Source organism: Pangasianodon hypophthalmus, chromosome 4, assembly GCF_027358585.1.
Source record: "Pangasianodon hypophthalmus isolate fPanHyp1 chromosome 4, fPanHyp1.pri, whole genome shotgun sequence".
In the NCBI taxonomy this organism is placed as follows: Eukaryota; Metazoa; Chordata; class Actinopteri; order Siluriformes; family Pangasiidae; genus Pangasianodon; species Pangasianodon hypophthalmus.
Window position 1 is genome coordinate 18,293,980 of NC_069713.1, and position 23,696 is coordinate 18,317,675.

Below are 23,696 nucleotides of genomic sequence, written 5' to 3' on the forward strand. Positions count from 1 at the left end.
TAAAAATTTAATTAAACTCCAACAACCCAACTCTCTCAAGTCTCTCTTTATGGAATTTCTTTAAGGCACTGAAGTTACTCCTCCATATAAATCATTTACAAAGAAACCACACAGACATGTCTGCCTAACACAACCAGAGCCATAAAGGCCTGTACAGTTACTAAGACTATAGCAAGCCCCACTGGCAGCATTAATACATACTCAGTGCTACTGGTTCTGTATGGATTCCTAACATTACTCTTAACGCCACTCAGACATGTCTGCCTAACACAACCAGAGCTGAAGGGAAATCCAAACATTGCTGTATTAAATTTATATGAATTCCACCAATATGAAATCTACTAAAACAGGACAAACAGATAAACAGCAGTGTTTAATCTACAGGGAAACAAGAGGAAGCTCAGAGGCCCCCAAAGGGTGCATGAGATGTGTGGTGGGTGTTGCAAAAGTGATAGTTAATCAAACCAATTGTTATTAACAGCAGTTCTGCTCCTCAGTGCTTGATATAAAAATAAAAATTTAATTAAACTCCAACAACCCAACTCTCTCAAGTCTCTCTTTTATGGAATTTCTTTAAGGCACTGAAGTTACTCCTCCATATAAATCATTTGCAAAGACACACAACAAATCAGATATTCAAGAAAATGAACTTAATGTGGAAAATATCTTTCAAGTTTGTATCTTGAGAGCTCCTGAGATATAATTGTCTTGAATTACTGTAATTTTATGTACCGATTATGTTGCTAAGTTCAAATAGGTTATTTTTTAATAACACACAAGAATGTATAGAAAATTAAAAAAAAAACTCAGTGACTTCATATTAGTGACTTGAAAGAAGGTAATTCAGAATACTATAAATACATAATCTAGCTATTCAATTAGGACAAAAATGCTACAATATAAAAGGATGAAGACTCCTAGCTGATGCGCTGAAATAGCTGAGCAGCATTACATGAAGATTTAGCACTCTCTGCACTTAGGAGATGCTTTTTCAATGTTTAATTGTCATTTTAAGCTTTGCTTTTTAAGGAATTATGGAGGCATCATTAAATGCAAATGAGTTATGCCATAAACATGCTTAGTAATTTATGGGTGATTGGCATTTATGAACATATGCATGGGAGTATAAAGAAAATCAGTGTTACCAAAACCTTTACAAATCTGCCAAGATATTTTAGGTTGGTTAAAAGTATGAAAACATTTACCGACAATTTTAGAAAAAGATTCATAAATGAAGCGCAGTGAATGCAAAATAAGAGTGTGTGATTTTTAGATCCTATAAGCTATTAACAGTCTTACAATTTTGTTGATTTTTAAGATGTGTAAAATATATAATTTATTATAATTAATTTATTGATAGCAGAAACATTTACTACTGCCAGTTTCACAACTACACATTTAAAAGTACACATATGGGAATGTATTTTTAGCTTTTAGTTCTCCTAAATGTCCATGCTACATATCAGTTTTTGCTTTAATATTAGAAGACCTAAATGTTGACGGTGAAGAAAGAAGTTCTTGAGTTGGAAAAGTGCAGGCTGACTCTGGAACTGATTGTATATACATTGATGCTATAAAATGACCAAAGAACAAAATTTATTTGCAGCTCAGAGTTCGGAAACAAAGACAAACAACTCTCTTACAACTACCCCAGATGCAACCGTAACAACTAGTGACTCTGCCACAATAGCTGAGAGGTCGGAAACAACCACAGACAACTCTCTTACAACCACTAGTGATTCTGGCACAACAGCTGAGAGTTCGGAAACAACCACAGACAACTCTCTTACGACCACTAGTGATTCTGGCACTACAGCTGAGAGTTCAGACACAACCACAGACAACTCTATTACAACCACTAGTGATTTTGGCACAACAGGTGAGAGTTCAGAAACAACCACAGACAACTCTCTTATGACCACCAGGGATTCTGCGACAACAGCTGAGAGTTCGGAAACAACCACAGACAAGTCTCTTACAACTACCCCAGATGCAACCGTAACAACTAGTGATTCTGGATCAACAGCTGAGAGTTCGGAAAAAACCACAGACAACTCTCTTACAACTACCCCAGATGCAACCGTAACAACTAGTGATTCTGGATCAACAGCTGAGAGTTCGGAAAAAACCACAGACAACTCACTTACAACTACCCCAGATGCAACCGTAACAACTAGTGACTTTGCCACAACAGCTGTGAGTTCAGAAACAACCACAGACAACTCTCTTACAACCACTAGTGATTCTGGCACAACAGCTGAGAGATCGGAAACAACCACAGACAACTCTCTTACAACCACTCGTGATACTGTCACAACAGCTGAGAGTTCGGAAACAACCACAGACAACTCTCTTATGACCACTAGTGATTCTGGCACTACAGCTGAGAGTTCAGACACAACCACAGACAACTCTCTTACAATCACTAGTGATTCTGGCACAACAGCTGAGAGTTCGGAAACAACCACTAGTCATTCTGGCACTACAGCTGAGAGTTCGGAAACAACCACAGAAAACTATCTTACAACCACTAGTGATTCTGGCACAACAGCTGAGAGTTCGGAAACAACCACAGACAACTCTCTTATAACGACTAGTGACTATGGCACAACAGCTGAGAGTTCGGAAACAACCACAGACAACTCTCTTACAACCACGAGTGATTCTGGCACAACAGGTGAGAGTTCAGAAACAACCACAGACAACTCTCTTACAACCACTAGTGATTCTGGGACAACAGCTGAGAGTTCGGAAACAACCAAAGACAACTCTCTAATGACCACTAGTGATTCTGCGACAACAGGGGAGAATTTGGAAACAACCACTGACAACTCTCTTACAACCACTAGTGATTCTGGAACAACAGCTGAGAGTTCGGAAACAACCAAAGACAACTCTCTAATGACCACTAGTGATTCTGCGACAACAGGGGAGAATTTGGAAACAACCACTGACAACTCTCTTACAACCACTAGTGATTCTGGAACAACAGCTGAGAGTTCAGAAACAACCACAGACAACTCTCTTACGACCACCAGTGATTCTGCGACAACAGCTGAGAGTTCGGACACAACCACAGACAACTCTCTTACAACTACCCCAGATGCAACCGTAACAACTAGTGACTCTGGCACAACAGCTGAGAGTTCGGAAACAACCACAGACAACTCTCTTACAACCACTAGTGATTCTGGCACTACAGCTGAGAGATCAGACACAACCACAGACAACTCGATGACAACCACTAGTGATTCTGGCACAACAGGTGAGGGTTCGGAAACAACCACAGACAACTCTCTTACGACGACTAATGATTCTGGCACAACAGCTGAGAGTATCGAAACAACCACAGACAACTCCCTTTCAACCTCTAGTGATTCTGGCACAACAGCTGAGAGTTCAGAAACAACCACAGACAACTCTCTTACAACCACTAATGATTCTGGCACAACAGCTGAGAGTTCAGAAACAACCACAGACAACTCTCTTATGACCACTAGTGATTCTGCGACAACAGGTGAGAGTTCGGAAACAACCACAGACAACTCTCTTACAACCACTAGTGATTCTGGCACAACAGCTGAGAGTTTGGAAACAACCACAGACAACTCTCTTACAACCACTAGTGATTCTGGCACAACAGCTGAGAGTTCGGAAACAACCACAGACAACTCACTTACGACCACTAGTGATTCTGGGACAACAGCTGAGAGTTCGGAAACAACCACAGACAACTCTCTTACGACCACCAGTGATTCTGGAACAACAGCTGAGAGTTCAGAAACAACCACAGACAACTCTCTTACGACCACCAGTGATTCTGCGACAACAGCTGAGAGTTCGGACACAACCACAGACAACTCTCTTACAACTACCCCAGATGCAACCGTAACAACTAGTGACTCTGCCACAACAGCTGAGAGTTCGGAAACAACCACAGACAACTCTCTTACAACTACCCAAGATGCAACCGTAACAACTAGTGACTCTGCCACAACAGCTGTGAGTTCAGAAACAACCACAGACAACTCTCTTACAACCACTAGTGATTCTGTCACAACAGCTGAGAGTTCAGAAACAACCACAGACAACTCTCTTACAACCACTCATGATTCTGTCACAACAGCTGAGAGTTCGGAAACAACCACAGACAACTCTCTTATAACCACTAGTGATTCTGGCACAACAGCTGAGAGTTCGGAAACAACCAAAGAAAACTCTCTTACAACCACCAGTGATTCTGCCACAACAGCTGTGAGTTCAGAAACAACCACAGACAACTCTCTTACAACCACTAGTGATTCTGGCACAACAGCTGAGAGTTCAGAAACAACCACAGACAACTCTCTTACAACCACTCGTGATTCTGTCACAACAGCTGAGAGTTCGGAAACAACCACAGACAACTCTATTATAACCACTAGTGATTCTGGCACAACAGCTGAGAGTTCGGAAACAACCAAAGAAAACTCTCTTACAACCACTAGTGATTCTGGCACAACAGCTGAGAGTTCAGAAACAACCACAGACAACTCTCTTACAACCACTCGTGATTCTGTCACAACAGCTGAGAGTTCGGAAACAACCACAGACAACTCTCTTATAACCACTAGTGATTCTGGCACTACAGCTGAGAGTTCGGAAACAACCACAGAAAACTCTCTTACAACCACTAGTGATTCTGGCACAACAGCTGAGAGTTCGGAAATAACCACTAGTCATTCTGGCACTACAGCAGAGAGTTCGGAAACAACCACAGACAATTCTCTTACAACCACTGGTGATTCTAGCACAACAGCTGAGAGTTCGGACACAACCACAGACAACTCTCTTACGACCACTAGTCATTCTGGCACTACAGCTGAGAGTTCAGAAACAACCACAGACAACTCTCTTACAACCACTAGTGATTCTGGCACAACAGCAGAGAGTTCGGAAACAACCACAGACAACTCTCTTACAATCACTAGTGACTCTGCCACAACAGCTGAGAGTTCGGAAACAACCACAGACAACTCTCTAATGACCACTAGTGATTCTGCGACAACAGGTGAGAATTCGGAAACAACCACTGACAACTCTCTTACAACCACTAGTGATTCTGGCACAACAGCTGAGAGTTCAGAAACAACCACAGACAACTCTCTTACAACTACTAGTGATTCTGCCACAACAGCTGAGAGTTCGGAAACAACAGACAACTCTCTTACAACCACTAATGATTCTGGCACAACAGCTGAGAGTTTGGAAACAACCACAGACAACCCACTTACGACCACTAGTGATTCTGCCACAACAGCTGAGAGTTCGGAAACAACCACAGACAACTCTCTTACAACCACTAGTGATTCTGCGACAACAGCTGAGAGTTCGGACACAACCACAGACAACTCTCTAATGACCACTAGTGATTCTGCGACAACAGGTGAGAGTTTGGAAACAACCACTGACAACTCTCTTACAACCACTAGTGATTCTGGCACAACAGCTGAGAGTTCGGAAACAACCACAGACAACTCTCTTACAACCATTAGTGATTCTGGCACAACAGCTGAGAGTTCGGAAACAACAACACACAACTCTCTTACAACCACTAGTGATTCTGGCACAACAGCTGAGAGTTTGGAAACAACCACAGACAACTCACTTACGACCACTAGTGATTCTGGGCCAACAGCTGAGAGTTCGGAAACAACCACAGACAACTCTCTTACAACAACTAGTGATTCTGGGACAACAGCTGAGAGTTCGGAAACAACCACAGACATCTCGCCTACAACCACTAGTGATTCTGGCACAACAGCTGAGAGTTCGGAAACAACCAGAGACAACTCTCTTACAACTACTAGTGATTCTGGCACAACAGCTGAGAGTTCAGACACAACCACAGACAACTTTGGTACAACCACTAGTGATTCTAGCACAACAGCTGAGAGTTCAGAAACAACCACAGACAACTCTCTTACAACCACTAGTGATTCTGCCACAACAGCTGAGAGCTCGGACACAACCACAGACAACTCTGGTACAACCACTAGTGATTCTGGCACTACAGCTGAGAGTTCAGACACAACCACAGACAACTCTCTTACAACCACTAGTGATTCTGGCACTACAGCTGAGAGATCAGACACAACCACAGACAACTCGATTACAACCACTAGTGATTCTGGCACAACAGCTGAGGGTTCAGAAACAACCACAGAAAACTCTCTTACAACCACTAATGATTCTGGGACAACAGCTGAGAGTTCAGAAACAACCACAGACAACTCTCTTATGACCACTAGTGATTCTGGGACAACAGCTGAGAGTTCGGAAACAACCACAGACAACTCTCTAATGACCACTAGTGATTCTGCGACAACAGCTGAGAGTTCGGAAACAACCACTGACAACTCTCTTACAACCACTAGTGATTCTGGCACAACAGCTGAGAGTTCGGAAACAACCACAGAGAACTCTCTTACAACCACTAGTGATTCTGGCACAACAGCTGAGAGTTCGGAAACAACCACAGACAACTCTGTTACAACAACTAGTGATTCTGGCACAACAGCTGAGGGTTTGGAAACAACCACAGACAACTCTCTTACAACTACCCCAGATGCAACTGCAACAACTAGTGACTCTGCCACAACAGCTGAGAGTTCAGACACAACCACAGACAACTCTCTTACAACCACTAGTGATTCTGGCACAACAGCTGAGAGTTCAGACACAACCACAGACAACTCTCTTACAACCACTAGTGATTCTGGCACAACAGCTGAGAGTTCAGAAACAACCACAGACAACTCTCTTACAACCACTAGTCATTCTGGCACAACAGCTGAGAGTTTGGAAACAACCACAGACAACTCTCTTACAACCACTAGTCATTCTGTCACAACAGCTGAGAGTTCGGAAACAACCACAGACAACTCTCTTACAACCACTAGTGATTCTGGCACAACAGCTGAGAGTTCGGAAACAACCACAGACAACTCTCTTACAACCACTAGTGATACTGGCACAACAGCTGAGAGTTCGGAAACAACCACAGACAACTCTCTTACAACCACTAGTGATACTGGCACAACAGCTGAGAGTTCGGAAACAACCACAGACAACTCTCTTACAACCACTAGTGATTCTGCCACAACAGCTGAGAGTTTAGAAACAACCACAGACAACTCTCTTACAACCACTAGTGACTCTGCCACAACAGCTGAGAGTTCAGACACAACCACAGACAACTCTCTTACAACCACTAGTGATTCTGGCACAACAGCTGAGAGTTCAGACACAACCACAGACAACTCTTTTACAACCACTAGTGATTCTGTCACAACAGCTGAAAGTTCAGAAACAACCACAGACAACTCTCTTACAACCACTAGTCATTCTGGCACAACAGCTGAGAGTTTGGAAACAACCACAGACAACTCTCTTACAACCACTAGTGATTCTGTCACAACAGCTGAGAGTTCGGAAACAACCACAGACAACTCTCTTACAACTACCCCAGATGCAACTGCAACAACTAGTGACTCTGCCACAACAGCTGAGAGTTCAGACACAACCACAGACAACTCTCTTACGACCACTAGTGATTCTGGCACAACAGCTGAGAGTTCAGAAACAACCACAGACATCTCTCTTACGTCAACTAGTGATTCTGGCACTACAGCTGAGAGTTCAGACACAACCACAGACAACTCTCTCACGACCACTAGTCATTCTGGCACTACAGCTCAGAGTTCGGAAACAACGACATACAACTCTCTTACAACCACTAGTGATTCTGGCACAACAGCTGAGAGTTCGGAAACAACCACAGACAACTCTCTTACGTCAACTAGTGATTCTCGCACTACAGCTGAGAGTTTAGACACAACCACAGACAACTCTCTCACGACCACTAGTGATTCTGGCACAACAGCTGAGAGTTCGGAAACAACCACAGACAACTCTCTTACGACGACTAATGATTCTGGCACAACAGCTGAGAGTATCGAAACAACCACAGACAACTCCCTTTCAACCTCTAGTGATTCTGGCACAACATCTGAGAGTTCAGAAACAACCACAGACAACTCTCTTACAACTACCCCAGATGCAACTGCAACAACTAGTTACTCTGCCACAACAGCTGAGAGTTTGGAAACAACCACAGACAACTCTCTTACAACCACTCCTGATTCTGGCACAACAGCTGAGAGTTCAGACATAACCCCAGACAACTTTCTTACAACCACTATTGATTCTGGCACAACAGCTGAGAGTTCGGAAACAACCACAGAAAACTCTCTTACAACCACTAGTGATTCTGGCACAACAGCTGAGGGTTCAGAAACAACCACAGAAAACTCTCTTACAACCACTAATGATTCTGGGACAACAGCTGAGAGTTCAGAAACAACCACAGACAACTCTCTTATGACCACTAGTGATTCTGGGACAACAGCTGAGAGTTCGGAAACAACCACAGACAACTCTCTAATGACCACTAGTGATTCTGCGACAACAGCTGAGAGTTCGGAAACAACCACTGACAACTCTCTTACAACCACTAGTGATTCTGGCACAACAGCTGAGAGTTCGGAAACAACCACAGAGAACTCTCTTACAACCACTAGTGATTCTGGCACAACAGCTGAGAGTTCGGAAACAACCACAGACAACTCTGTTACAACAACTAGTGATTCTGGCACAACAGCTGAGGGTTTGGAAACAACCACAGACAACTCTCTTACAACTACCCCAGATGCAACTGCAACAACTAGTGACTCTGCCACAACAGCTGAGAGTTCAGACACAACCACAGACAACTCTCTTACAACCACTAGTGATTCTGGCACAACAGCTGAGAGTTCAGACACAACCACAGACAACTCTCTTACAACCACTAGTGATTCTGTCACAACAGCTGAAAGTTCAGAAACAACCACAGACAACTCTCTTACAACCACTAGTCATTCTGGCACAACAGCTGAGAGTTTGGAAACAACCACAGACAACTCTCTTACAACCACTAGTCATTCTGTCACAACAGCTGAGAGTTCGGAAACAACCACAGACAACTCTCTTACAACCACTAGTCATTCTGGCACAACAGCTGAGAGTTCGGAAACAACCACAGACAACTCTCTTACAACCACTAGTGATACTGGCACAACAGCTGAGAGTTCGGAAACAACCACAGACAACTCTCTTACAACCACTAGTCATTCTGGCACAACAGCTGAGAGTTCGGAAACAACCACAGACAACTCTCTTACAACCACTAGTGATTCTGCCACAACAGCTGAGAGTTTAGAAACAACCACAGACAACTCTCTTACAACCACTAGTGACTCTGCCACAACAGCTGAGAGTTCAGACACAACCACAGACAACTCTCTTACAACCACTAGTGATTCTGGCACAACAGCTGAGAGTTCAGACACAACCACAGACAACTCTCTTACAACCACTAGTGATTCTGTCACAACAGCTGAAAGTTCAGAAACAACCACAGACAACTCTCTTACAACCACTAGTCATTCTGGCACAACAGCTGAGAGTTTGGAAACAACCACAGACAACTCTCTTACAACCACTAGTGATTCTGTCACAACAGCTGAGAGTTCGGAAACAACCACAGACAACTCTCTTACAACTACCCCAGATGCAACTGCAACAACTAGTGACTCTGCCACAACAGCTGAGAGTTCAGACACAACCACAGACAACTCTCTTACGACCACTAGTGATTCTGGCACAACAGCTGAGAGTTCAGAAACAACCACAGACATCTCTCTTACGTCAACTAGTGATTCTGGCACTACAGCTGAGAGTTCAGACACAACCACAGACAACTCTCTCACGACCACTAGTCATTCTGGCACTACAGCTGAGAGTTCGGAAACAACGACATACAACTCTCTTACAACCACTAGTGATTCTGGCACAACAGCTGAGAGTTCGGAAACAACCACAGACAACTCTCTTACGTCAACTAGTGATTCTCGCACTACAGCTGAGAGTTTAGACACAACCACAGACAACTCTCTCACGACCACTAGTGATTCTGGCACAACAGCTGAGAGTTCGGAAACAACCACAGACAACTCTCTTACAACCACTAGTGATTCTGGGACAACAGCTGAGGGTTCGGAAACAACCACAGACAACTCTCTTACAACTACCCCAGATGCAACCGTAACATCTACTGACTCTGCCACAACAGCTGTGAGTTCAGAAACCACCACAGACAACTCTCTTACAACCACTAGTGATTCTGGCACAACAGCTGAGGGTTTGGAAACAACCACAGACAACTCTCTTACAACTACCCCAGATGCAACCGCAACAACTACTGACTCTGCCACAACAGCTGTGAGTTCAGAAACCACCACAGACAACTCTCTGACAACCACTAGTGATTCTGCCACAACAGCTGATAGTTTGGAAACAACCACAGACAACTCTCTTACAACTACCCCAGATGCAACCGTAACAACTACTGACTCTGCCACAACAGCTGTGAGTTCAGAAACAACCACAGACAACTCTCTTACGACCACTAGTGATTCTGGCACAACAGCTGAGAGTTCAGAAACAACCACAGACAACTCTTTTACGACCACCAGTGATTCTCGCACAACAGCTGAGAGTTCAGACACAACCACTAGTGATTCTGGCACAACAGCTGAGAGTTCAGAATCAACCACAGACAACTTTATTACTACCAGTAGTGATTCTGGCACTACAGCTGAGAGTTCAGAAACCACGACAGACAACTCTCTTACAACCACTAGTGACTCTGCCACAACAGCTGAGAGCTCGGAAACAACCACAGACAACTCTGTTACGACCACTAGTGATTTTGGCACTACAGCTGAGAGTTCAGACACAACCACAGACAACTCTCTTACAACCACTAGTGATTCTGCCACAACAGCTGAGAGTTCAGAAACAACCACAGAAAACTCTCTTACGACCACTAGTGATTCTGGCACAACAGCTGTGAGTTCAGAAACCACGACAGACAACTCTCTTACAACCACTAGTGACTCTGCCACAACAGCTGAGAGCTCGGAAACAACCACAGACAACTCTTTTACAACCACTAGTGATTCTGGTACTACAGCTGAGAGTTCGGAAACAACCACAGACAACTCTCTTACAACCACTAGTGATTCTGGCACTACAGCTGAGAGTTCAGACACAACCACAGACAACTCTCTTACAACCACTAGTGATTCTGGCACTACAGCTGAGAGTTCGGAAACAACCACAGACAACTCTCTTACAACTACCCCAGATGCAACCGTAACAACTACTGACTCTGCCACAACAGCTGTGAGTTCAGAAACAACCACAGACAACTCTCTTACATCCACTAGTGATTCTGGCACAACAGCTGAGAGTTTGGAAACAACGACATACAACTCTCTTACAACCACTAGTGATTCTGGCACAACAGCTGAGAGTTCGGAAACAACCACAGACAACTCTCTTACAACCACTAGTGATACTGGCACAACAGCTGAGAGTTCGGAAACAACCACAGACAACTCTCTTACAACCACTAGTGATTCTGCCACAACAGCTGAGGGTTCGGAAACAACCACAGACAACTCTCTTACAACTACCCCAGATGCAACCGTAACATCTACTGACTCTGCCACAACAGCTGTGAGTTCAGAAACCACCACAGACAACTCTCTTACAACCAGTAGTGATTCTGGCACAACAGCTGAGAGTTCAGAAACAACCACAGACAACTCTCTTACGACCACTAGTGATTCTGGCACTACAGCTGAGAGTTCAGACACAACCACAGACAACTTTGGTACAACCACTAGTGATTCTAGCACAACAGCTGTGAGTTCAGAAACCACGACAGACAACTCTCTTACGACCACTAGTGATTCTGGCACAACAGCTGATAGTTTGGAAACAACCACAGACAACTCTCTTACAACCACTAGTGATTCTGGCACAACAGCTCAGAGTTCGGAAACAACCACAGACAACTCCCTTACAACCACTAGTGATTCTGGCACAACAGCTGAGAGTTCAGACACAACCACAGACAACTCTGTTACAACCACTAGTGATTCTGGCACTACAGCTGAGAGTTCAGACACAACCACAGACAACTCTCTTACAACCATTAGTGATTCTGGCACTACAGCTGAGAGTTCGGAAACAACCACAGACAACTCTCTTACAACTACCCCAGATGCAACCGTAACAACTACTGACTCTGCCACAACAGCTGTGAGTTCAGAAACAACCACAGACAACTCTCTTACATCCACTAGTGATTCTGGCACAACAGCTGAGAGTTTGGAAACAACGACATACAACTCTCTTACAACCACTAGTGATTCTGGCACAACAGCTGAGAGTTCGGAAACAACCACAGACAACTCTCTTACAACCACTAGTGATACTGGCACAACAGCTGAGAGTTCGGAAACAACCACAGACAACTCTCTTACAACCACTAGTGATTCTGCCACAACAGCTGAGGGTTCGGAAACAACCACAGACAACTCTCTTACAACTACCCCAGATGCAACCGTAACATCTACTGACTCTGCCACAACAGCTGTGAGTTCAGAAACCACCACAGACAACTCTCTTACAACCAGTAGTGATTCTGGCACAACAGCTGAGAGTTCAGAAACAACCACAGACAACTCTCTTACGACCACTAGTGATTCTGGCACTACAGCTGAGAGTTCAGACACAACCACAGACAACTCTCTTACAACCACCAGTGATTCTGCCACAACAGCTGAGAGTTCGAAAACAACCACAGACAACTCTCTTACAACCACTAGTGATTCTGGCACTACAGCTGAGAGTTCAGACACAACCACAGACAACTCTCTTACAACCACTAGTGATTCTGCCACAACAGCTGAGAGTTCAGAAACAACCACAGAAAACTCTCTTACGACCACTAGTGATTCTGGCACAACAGCTGAGAGTTCGGAAACAACCACAGACAACTCTCTTACAACCACTAGTGACTCTGCCACAACAGCTGAGAGCTCGGAAACAACCACAGACAACTCTTTTACAACCACTAGTGATTCTAGCACAACAGCTGAGAGTTCAGACACAACCACAGACAACTCTCTTACGACCACTAGTGATTCTGGCACTACAGCTGAGAGTTCAGACACAACCACAGACAACTCTCTTACAACCACTAGTGATCCTGGCACAACAGCTCAGAGTTCGGAAACAACCACAGACAACTCCCGTACAACCACTAGTGATTCTGGCACAACAGCTGAGAGTTCAGACACAACCACAGACAACTCTGTTACAACCACTAGTGATTCTGGCACTACAGCTGAGAGTTCAGACACAACCACAGACAACTCTCTTACAACCACTAGTGATTCTGGCACTACAGCTGAGAGTTCGGAAACAACCACAGACAACTCTCTTACAACTACCCCAGATGCAACCGTAACAACTACTGACTCTGCCACAACAGCTGTGAGTTCAGAAACAACCACAGACAACTCTCTTACATCCACTAGTGATTCTGGCACAACAGCTGAGAGTTTGGAAACAACGACATACAACTCTCTTACAACCACTAGTGATTCTGGCACAACAGCTGAGAGTTCGGAAACAACCACAGACAACTCTCTTACAACCACTAGTGATACTGGCACAACAGCTGAGAGTTCGGAAACAACCACAGACAACTCTCTTACAACCACTAGTGATTCTGCCACAACAGCTGAGGGTTCGGAAACAACCACAGACAACTCTCTTACAACTACCCCAGATGCAACCGTAACATCTACTGACTCTGCCACAACAGCTGTGAGTTCAGAAACCACCACAGACAACTCTCTTACAACCAGTAGTGATTCTGGCACAACAGCTGAGAGTTCAGAAACAACCACAGACAACTCTCTTACGACCACTAGTGATTCTGGCACTACAGCTGAGAGTTCAGACACAACCACAGACAACTCTCTTACAACCACCAGTGATTCTGCCACAACAGCTGAGAGTTCGAAAACAACCACAGACAACTCTCTTACAACCACTAGTGATTCTGGCACTACAGCTGAGAGTTCAGACACAACCACAGACAACTCCCTTACAACCACTAGTGATTCTGCCACAACAGCTGAGAGTTCAGAAACAACCACAGAAAACTCTCTTACGACCACTAGTGATTCTGGCACAACAGCTGAGAGTTCGGAAACAACCACAGACAACTCTCTTACAACCACTAGTGACTCTGCCACAACAGCTGAGAGCTCGGAAACAACCACAGACAACTCTTTTACAACCACTAGTGATTCTGGTACTACAGCTGAGAGTTCAGACACAACCACAGACAACTCTCTTACGACCACTAGTGATTCTGGCACTACAGCTGAGAGTTCAGACACAACCACAGACAACTCTCTTACAACCACTAGTGATTCTGGCACAACAGCTGAGAGTTCAGAAACAACCACAGACAACTCTCTTACGACCACTAGTGATTCTGGCACAACAGCTGAGAGTTCGGAAACAACCACAGACAACTCTCTTACAACCACTAGTGACTCTGCCACAACAGCTGAGAGCTCGGAAACAACCACAGACAACTCTTTTACAACCACTAGTGATTCTGGTACTACAGCTGAGAGTTCAGACACAACCACAGACAACTCTCTTACGACCACTAGTGATTCTGGCACTACAGCTGAGAGTTCAGACACAACCACAGACAACTCTTTTACAACCACTAGTGATCCTGGCACAACAGCTGAGAGTTCGGAAACAACCACAGACAACTCTCTTACAACCACTAGTGATTCTGGCACAACAGCTGAGGGTTCAGAAACAACCACAGACAACTCTCTTACAACCACTAGTGATCCTGGCACAACAGCTGAGAGTTCGGAACCAACCACAGACAACTCTCTTACAACTACCCCAGATGCATCCGTAACACCTAGTGTTTCTGGCACAACAGCTGAGAGTTCGGAAACAACCACAGACAACTCTCTTACAACTACATCAGATGCAACTGCAACAACTAGTGATTCTGGCACAACAGCTGAGAGTTCGGAAACAACCACAGACAACTCTCTTACATCAACTAGTGATTCTCGCACTACAGCTGAGAGTTTAGACACAACCACAGACAACTCTCTCACGACCACTAGTGATTCTGGCACAACAGCTGAGAGTTCGGAAACAACCACAGACAACTCTCTTACAACCACTAGTGATTCTGGGACAACAGCTGAGGGTTCGGAAACAACCACAGACAACTCTCTTACAACTACCCCAGATGCAACCGTAACATCTACTGACTCTGCCACAACAGCTGTGAGTTCAGAAACCACCACAGACAACTCTCTTACAACCACTAGTGATTCTGGCACAACAGCTGAGGGTTTGGAAACAACCACAGACAACTCTCTTACAACTACCCCAGATGCAACCGCAACAACTACTGACTCTGCCACAACAGCTGTGAGTTCAGAAACCACCACAGACAACTCTCTCACGACCACTAGTCATTCTGGCACAACAGCTGATAGTTTGGAAACAACCACAGACAACTCTCTTACAACTACCCCAGATGCAACCGTAACAACTACTGACTCTGCCACAACAGCTGTGAGTTCAGAAACAACCACAGACAACTCTCTTACGACCACTAGTGATTCTGGCACAACAGCTGAGAGTTCAGAAACAACCACAGACAACTCTTTTACGACCACCAGTGATTCTCGCACAACAGCTGAGAGTTCAGACACAACCACTAGTGATTCTGGCACAACAGCTGAGAGTTCAGAATCAACCACAGACAACTTTATTACTACCAGTAGTGATTCTGGCACAACAGCTGAGAGTTCGGAAACAACCACAGACAACTCTGTTACGACCACTAGTGATTTTGGCACTACAGCTGAGAGTTCAGACACAACCACAGACAACTCTCCTACAACCACTAGTGATTCTGGTTCAACAGCTGAGAGTTCACACACAACCACAGACAACTTTGGTACAACCACTAGTGATTCTAGCACAACAGCTGTGAGTTCAGACACAACCACAGACAACTCTCTTACAACCACTAGTGATTCTGGCACTACAGCTGAGAGTTCGGAAACAACCACAGACAACTCTCTTACAACTACCCCAGATGCAACCGTAACAACTACTGACTCTGCCACAACAGCTGTGAGTTCAGAAACAACCACAGACAACTCTCTTACATCCACTAGTGATTCTGGCACAACAGCTGAGAGTTTGGAAACAACGACATACAACTCTCTTACAACCACTAGTGATACTGGCACAACAGCTGAGAGTTCGGAAACAACCACAGACAACTCTCTTACAACCACTAGTGATTCTGCCACAACAGCTGAGGGTTCGGAAACAACCACAGACAACTCTCTTACAACTACCCCAGATGCAACCGTAACATCTACTGACTCTGCCACAACAGCTGTGAGTTCAGAAACCACCACAGACAACTCTCTTACAACCAGTAGTGATTCTGGCACAACAGCTGAGAGTTCAGAAACAACCACAGACAACTCTCTTACGACCACTAGTGATTCTGGCACTACAGCTGAGAGTTCAGACACAACCACAGACAACTCTCTTACAACCACCAGTGATTCTGCCACAACAGCTGAGAGTTCGAAAACAACCACAGACAACTCTCTTACAACCACTAGTGATTCTGGCACAACAGCTGAGAGTTCAGAAACAACCACAGACAACTCTCTTACGACCACTAGTGATTCTGGCACTACAGCTGAGAGTTCAGACACAACCACAGACAACTCTCTTACAACCACCAGTGATTCTGCCACAACAGCTGAGAGTTCGAAAACAACCACAGACAACTCTCTTACAACCACTAGTGATTCTGGCACAACAGCTGAGAGTTCGGAAACAACCACAGACAACTCTGTTACGACCACTAGTGATTTTGGCACTACAGCTGAGAGTTCAGACACAACCACAGACAACTCTCCTACAACCACTAGTGATTCTGGTTCAACAGCTGAGAGTTCACACACAACCACAGACAACTTTGGTACAACCACTAGTGATTCTAGCACAACAGCTGTGAGTTCAGAAACCACGACAGACAACTCTCTTACGACCACTAGTGATTCTGGCACAACAGCTGATAGTTTGGAAACAACCACAGACAACTCTCTTACAACCACTAGTGATTCTGGCACAACAGCTCAGAGTTCGGAAACAACCACAGACAACTCCCTTACAACCACTAGTGATTCTGGCACAACAGCTGAGAGTTCAGACACAACCACAGACAACTCTGTTACAACCACTAGTGATTCTGGCACTACAGCTGAGAGTTCAGACACAACCACAGACAACTCTCTTACAACCACTAGTGATTCTGGCACTACAGCTGAGAGTTCGGAAACAACCACAGACAACACTCTTACAACTACCCCAGATGCAACCGTAACAACTACTGACTCTGCCACAACAGCTGTGAGTTCAGAAACAACCACAGACAACTCTCTTACATCCACTAGTGATTCTGGCACAACAGCTGAGAGTTTGGAAACAACGACATACAACTCTCTTACAACCACTAGTGATTCTGGCACAACAGCTGAGAGTTCGGAAACAACCACAGACAACTCTCTTACAACCACTAGTGATACTGGCACAACAGCTGAGAGTTCGGAAACAACCACAGACAACTCTCTTACAACCACTAGTGATTCTGCCACAACAGCTGAGGGTTCGGAAACAACCACAGACAACTCTCTTACAACTACCCCAGATGCAACCGTAACATCTACTGACTCTGCCACAACAGCTGTGAGTTCAGAAACCACCACAGACAACTCTCTTACAACCAGTAGTGATTCTGGCACAACAGCTGAGAGTTCAGAAACAACCACAGACAACTCTCTTACGACCACTAGTGATTCTGGCACTACAGCTGAGAGTTCAGACACAACCACAGACAACTCTCTTACAACCACTAGTGATTCTGGCACTACAGCTGAGAGTTCAGACACAACCACAGACAACTCCCTTACAACCACTAGTGATTCTGCCACAACAGCTGAGAGTTCGGAACCAACCACAGACAACTCTCTTACAACCACTAGTGATTCTGCCACAACAGCTGAGAGTTCAGAAACAACCACAGAAAACTCTCTTACGACCACTAGTGATTCTGGCACAACAGCTGAGAGTTCGGAAACAACCACAGACAACTCTCTTACAACCACTAGTGACTCTGCCACAACAGCTGAGAGCTCGGAACCAACCACAGACAACTCTCTTACAACTACCCCAGATGCATCCGTAACACCTAGTGTTTCTGGCACAACAGCTGAGAGTTCAGACACAACCACAGACAACTCTCTTACAACCACTAGTGATTCTGGCACAACAGCTGAGAGTTCAGAAACAACCACAGACAACTCTCTTACGACCACTAGTGATTCTGGCACAACAGCTGAGAGTTCGGAAACAACCACAGACAACTCTCTTACAACCACTAGTGATTCTGGTACTACAGCTGAGAGTTCAGACACAACCACAGACAACTCTCTTACGACCACTAGTGATTCTGGCACTACAGCTGAGAGTTCAGACACAACCACAGACAACTCTCTTACAACCACTAGTGATCCTGGCACAACAGCTGAGAGTTCGGAAACAACCACAGACAACTCTCTTACAACCACTTGTGATCCTGGCACAACAGCTGAGAGTTCAGAAACAACCACAGACAACTCTCTTACGACCACTAGTGATTCTGGCACAACAGCTGAGAGCTCGGAAACAACCACAGACAACTCTTTTACAACCACTAGTGATTCTGGTACTACAGCTGAGAGTTCAGACACAACCACAGACAACTCTCTTACGACCACTAGTGATTCTGGCACTACAGCTGAGAGTTCAGACACAACCACAGACAACTCTCTTACAACCACTAGTGATCCTGGCACAACAGCTGAGAGTTCGGAAACAACCACAGACAACTCTCTTACAACCACTAGTGATTCTGGCACAACAGCTGAGGGTTCAGAAACAACCACAGACAACTCTCTTACAACCACTAGTGATCCTGGCACAACAGCTGAGAGTTCGGAACCAACCACAGACAACTCTCTTACAACTACCCCAGATGCATCCGTAACACCTAGTGTTTCTGGCACAACAGCTGAGAGTTCGGAAACAACCACAGACAACTCTCTTACAACTACATCAGATGCAACTGCAACAACTAGTGATTCTGGCACAACAGCTGAGAGTTCGGAAACAACCACAGACAACTCTCTTACATCAACTAGTGATTCTCGCACTACAGCTGAGAGTTTAGACACAACCACAGACAACTCTCTCACGACCACTAGTGATTCTGGCACAACAGCTGAGAGTTCGGAAACAACCACAGACAACTCTCTTACAACCACTAGTGATTCTGGGACAACAGCTGAGGGTTCGGAAACAACCACAGACAACTCTCTTACAACTACCCCAGATGCAACCGTAACATCTACTGACTCTGCCACAACAGCTGTGAGTTCAGAAACCACCACAGACAACTCTCTTACAACCACTAGTGATTCTGGCACAACAGCTGAGGGTTTGGAAACAACCACAGACAACTCTCTTACAACTACCCCAGATGCAACCGCAACAACTACTGACTCTGCCACAACAGCTGTGAGTTCAGAAACCACCACAGACAACTCTCTCACGACCACTAGTCATTCTGGCACAACAGCTGATAGTTTGGAAACAACCACAGACAACTCTCTTACAACTACCCCAGATGCAACCGTAACAACTACTGACTCTGCCACAACAGCTGTGAGTTCAGAAACAACCACAGACAACTCTCTTACGACCACTAGTGATTCTGGCACAACAGCTGAGAGTTCAGAAACAACCACAGACAACTCTTTTACGACCACCAGTGATTCTCGCACAACAGCTGAGAGTTCAGACACAACCACTAGTGATTCTGGCACAACAGCTGAGAGTTCAGAATCAACCACAGACAACTTTATTACTACCAGTAGTGATTCTGGCACAACAGCTGAGAGTTCGGAAACAACCACAGACAACTCTGTTACGACCACTAGTGATTTTGGCACTACAGCTGAGAGTTCAGACACAACCACAGACAACTCTCCTACAACCACTAGTGATTCTGGTTCAACAGCTGAGAGTTCACACACAACCACAGACAACTTTGGTACAACCACTAGTGATTCTAGCACAACAGCTGTGAGTTCAGAAACCACGACAGACAACTCTCTTACGACCACTAGTGATTCTGGCACAACAGCTGATAGTTTGGAAACAACCACAGACAACTCTCTTACAACCACTAGTGATTCTGGCACAACAGCTGAGAGTTCAGACACAACCACAGACAACTCTCTTACAACCACTAGTGATTCTGGCACTACAGCTGAGAGTTCAGACACAACCACAGACAACTCTCTTACAACCACTAGTGATTCTGGCACTACAGCTGAGAGTTCGGAAACAACCACAGACAACTCTCTTACAACTACCCCAGATGCAACCGTAACAACTACTGACTCTGCCACAACAGCTGTGAGTTCAGAAACAACCACAGACAACTCTCTTACATCCACTAGTGATTCTGGCACAACAGCTGAGAGTTTGGAAACAACGACATACAACTCTCTTACAACCACTAGTGATTCTGGCACAACAGCTGAGAGTTCGGAAACAACCACAGACAACTCTCTTACAACCACTAGTGATACTGGCACAACAGCTGAGAGTTCGGAAACAACCACAGACAACTCTCTTACAACCACTAGTGATTCTGCCACAACAGCTGAGGGTTCGGAAACAACCACAGACAACTCTCTTACAACTACCCCAGATGCAACCGTAACATCTACTGACTCTGCCACAACAGCTGTGAGTTCAGAAACCACCACAGACAACTCTCTTACAACCACTAGTGATTCTGGCACAACAGCTGAGAGTTCAGAAACAACCACAGACAACTCTCTTACGACCACTAGTGATTCTGGCACTACAGCTGAGAGTTCAGACACAACCACAGACAACTCTCTTACAACCACCAGTGATTCTGCCACAACAGCTGAGAGTTCGAAAACAACCACAGACAACTCTCTTACAACCACTAGTGATTCTGGCACTACAGCTGAGAGTTCAGACACAACCACAGACAACTCCCTTACAACCACTAGTGATTCTGCCACAACAGCTGAGAGTTCGGAACCAACCACAGACAACTCTCTTACAACCACTAGTGATTCTGCCACAACAGCTGAGAGTTCAGAAACAACCACAGAAAACTCTCTTACGACCACTAGTGATTCTGCCACAACAGCTGAGAGTTCGGAAACAACCACAGACAACTCTCTTACAACCACTAGTGACTCTGCCACAACAGCTGAGAGCTCGGAAACAACCACAGACAACTCTTTTACAACCACTAGTGATTCTGGTACTACAGCTGAGAGTTCAGACACAACCACAGACAACTCTCTTACGACCACTAGTGATTCTGGCACAACAGCTGAGAGTTCAGACACAACCACAGACAACTCTCTTACAACCACTAGTGATCCTGGCACAACAGCTGAGAGTTCGGAACCAACCACAGACAACTCTCTTACAACCACTAGTGATTCTGGCACAACAGCTGAGGGTTCAGAAACAACCACAGACAACTCTCTTACAACCACTAGTGATCCTGGCACAACAGCTGAGAGTTCGGAACCAACCACAGACAACTCTCTTACAACTACCCCAGATGCATCCGTAACACCTAGTGTTTCTGGCACAACAGCTGAGAGTTCGGAAACAACCACAGACAACTCTCTTACAACTACATCAGATGCAACTGCAACAACTAGTGATTCTGGCACAACAGCTGAGAGTTCAGACACAACCACAGACAACTCTCTTACAACCACTAGTGATTCTGGCACAACAGCTGAGGGTTTGGAAACAACCACAGACAACTCTCTTACAACTACCCCAGATGCAACCGTAACAACTAGAGACTCTGCCACAACAGCTGAGAGTTCAGAAACAACCACAGACAACTCTCTTACAACCACTAGTCATTCTGGCACAACAGCTGAGAGTTCAGAAACCACCACAGACAACTCTCTTACAACCACTAGTGATTCTGGCACAACAGCTGAGAGTTCAGACACAACCACAGACAACTCTCTTACAACCACTAGTGATTCTGGCACAACAGCTGAGAGTTCAGACACAACCACAGACAACTCTCTTACAACCACTAGTGATTCTGGCACAACAGCTGAGAGCTCAGACACAACCACAGACAACTCTCTTACAACCACTAGTGATTCTGGCACAACAGCTGAGAGTTCAGACACAACCACAGACAACTCTCTTACAACCACTAGTGATTCTGTCACAACAGCTGAGGGTTCGGAAACAACCACAGACAACTCTCTTACAACTACCCCAGATGCAACCGTAACAACTAGAGACTCTGCCACAACAGCTGTGAGTTCGGAAACAACCACAGACAACTCTCTTACAACCACTAGTGATTCAGGCACAACAGCTGAGAGTTCGGAAACAACCACAGACAACTCCCTTACAACCACTAGTGATTCTGGCACAACAGGTGAGAGTTCAGACACAACCACAGACAACTCCCTTACAACCACTAGTGATTCTGCCACTACAGCTGAGAGTTCAGAAACAACCACACACAACCCTCTTACGACCACTAGTGATTCTGCCACTACAGCTGAGAGTTTAGAAACAACCACAGACAACTCTCTTACAACAACTAGTGATCCTGGCACAACAGCTGAGAGTTTGGAAACAACCACAGACAACTCTCTTACAACCACTAGTGATCCTGGCACAACAGCTGAGAGTTCGGAACCAACCACAGACAACTCTCTTACAACTACCCCAGATGCATCCGTAACAACTAGTGATTCTGGCACAACAGGTGAGAGTTCGGAAACAACCACAGACAACTCTCTTACAACTACATCAGATGCAACTGCAACAACTAGTGATTCTGGCACAACAGCTGAGAGTTCAGACACAACCACAGACAACTCCCTTACAACCACTAGTGATTCTTCCACAACAGCTGAGAGTTCAGAAACAACCACACACAACCCTCTTACAACCACTAGTGATTCTGGCACAACAGCTGAGAGTTTAGAAACAACCACAGACAATTCTCTTACAACCACTAGTGATTCTGCCACAACAGCTGAGAGTTCGGAAACAACCACAGACAACTCTCTTACAGCTACCCCAGATGCAACCGTAACAACTAGTGACTCTGTCACAACAGCAGAGAGTTTGGAAACCACCACAGAAAACTCTCTTACATCCACATCAGCAGCCACAACAACAGATGCCACAGAAAAAACCACTATAACTCCAACTACAAAACAACCTGTATCATGTCAAAATGGTGGAACTCCAACAGACAATGGCTGTTTCTGCGCCCCTGGTTTTATAGGAGGGTATTGCGACAGTGTTGTATCTGAAATCACAGGTCCAAGTATGTTACAGCATTTCCTGTAAAATTTACAATTTTAAATACAAATAGTTTGCTGCTTGTTAAGCAGCTAAATGTCAATGAGGGTAGTGTTTATTCTAATATACAAAAGTGATACATTGTTGTT

The 23,696-nt window shown here is 44.9% G+C and overlaps 1 protein-coding gene across 1 annotated transcript in view; it reads left to right on the forward strand.

Moving 5' to 3' along the window:
* LOC113539967 (mucin-17-like) overlaps window positions 1-23,696 on the forward strand; it is a 32,355-nt gene that overhangs the window by 3,882 nt on the left and 4,777 nt on the right. Inside the window, exon 2 of the mRNA XM_034303567.2 lies at window positions 1,607-23,572. Coding sequence (XP_034159458.2) covers window positions 1,607-23,572 — 21,966 coding nt within the window. The remainder of the gene's footprint in view (window positions 1-1,606; window positions 23,573-23,696) is intronic.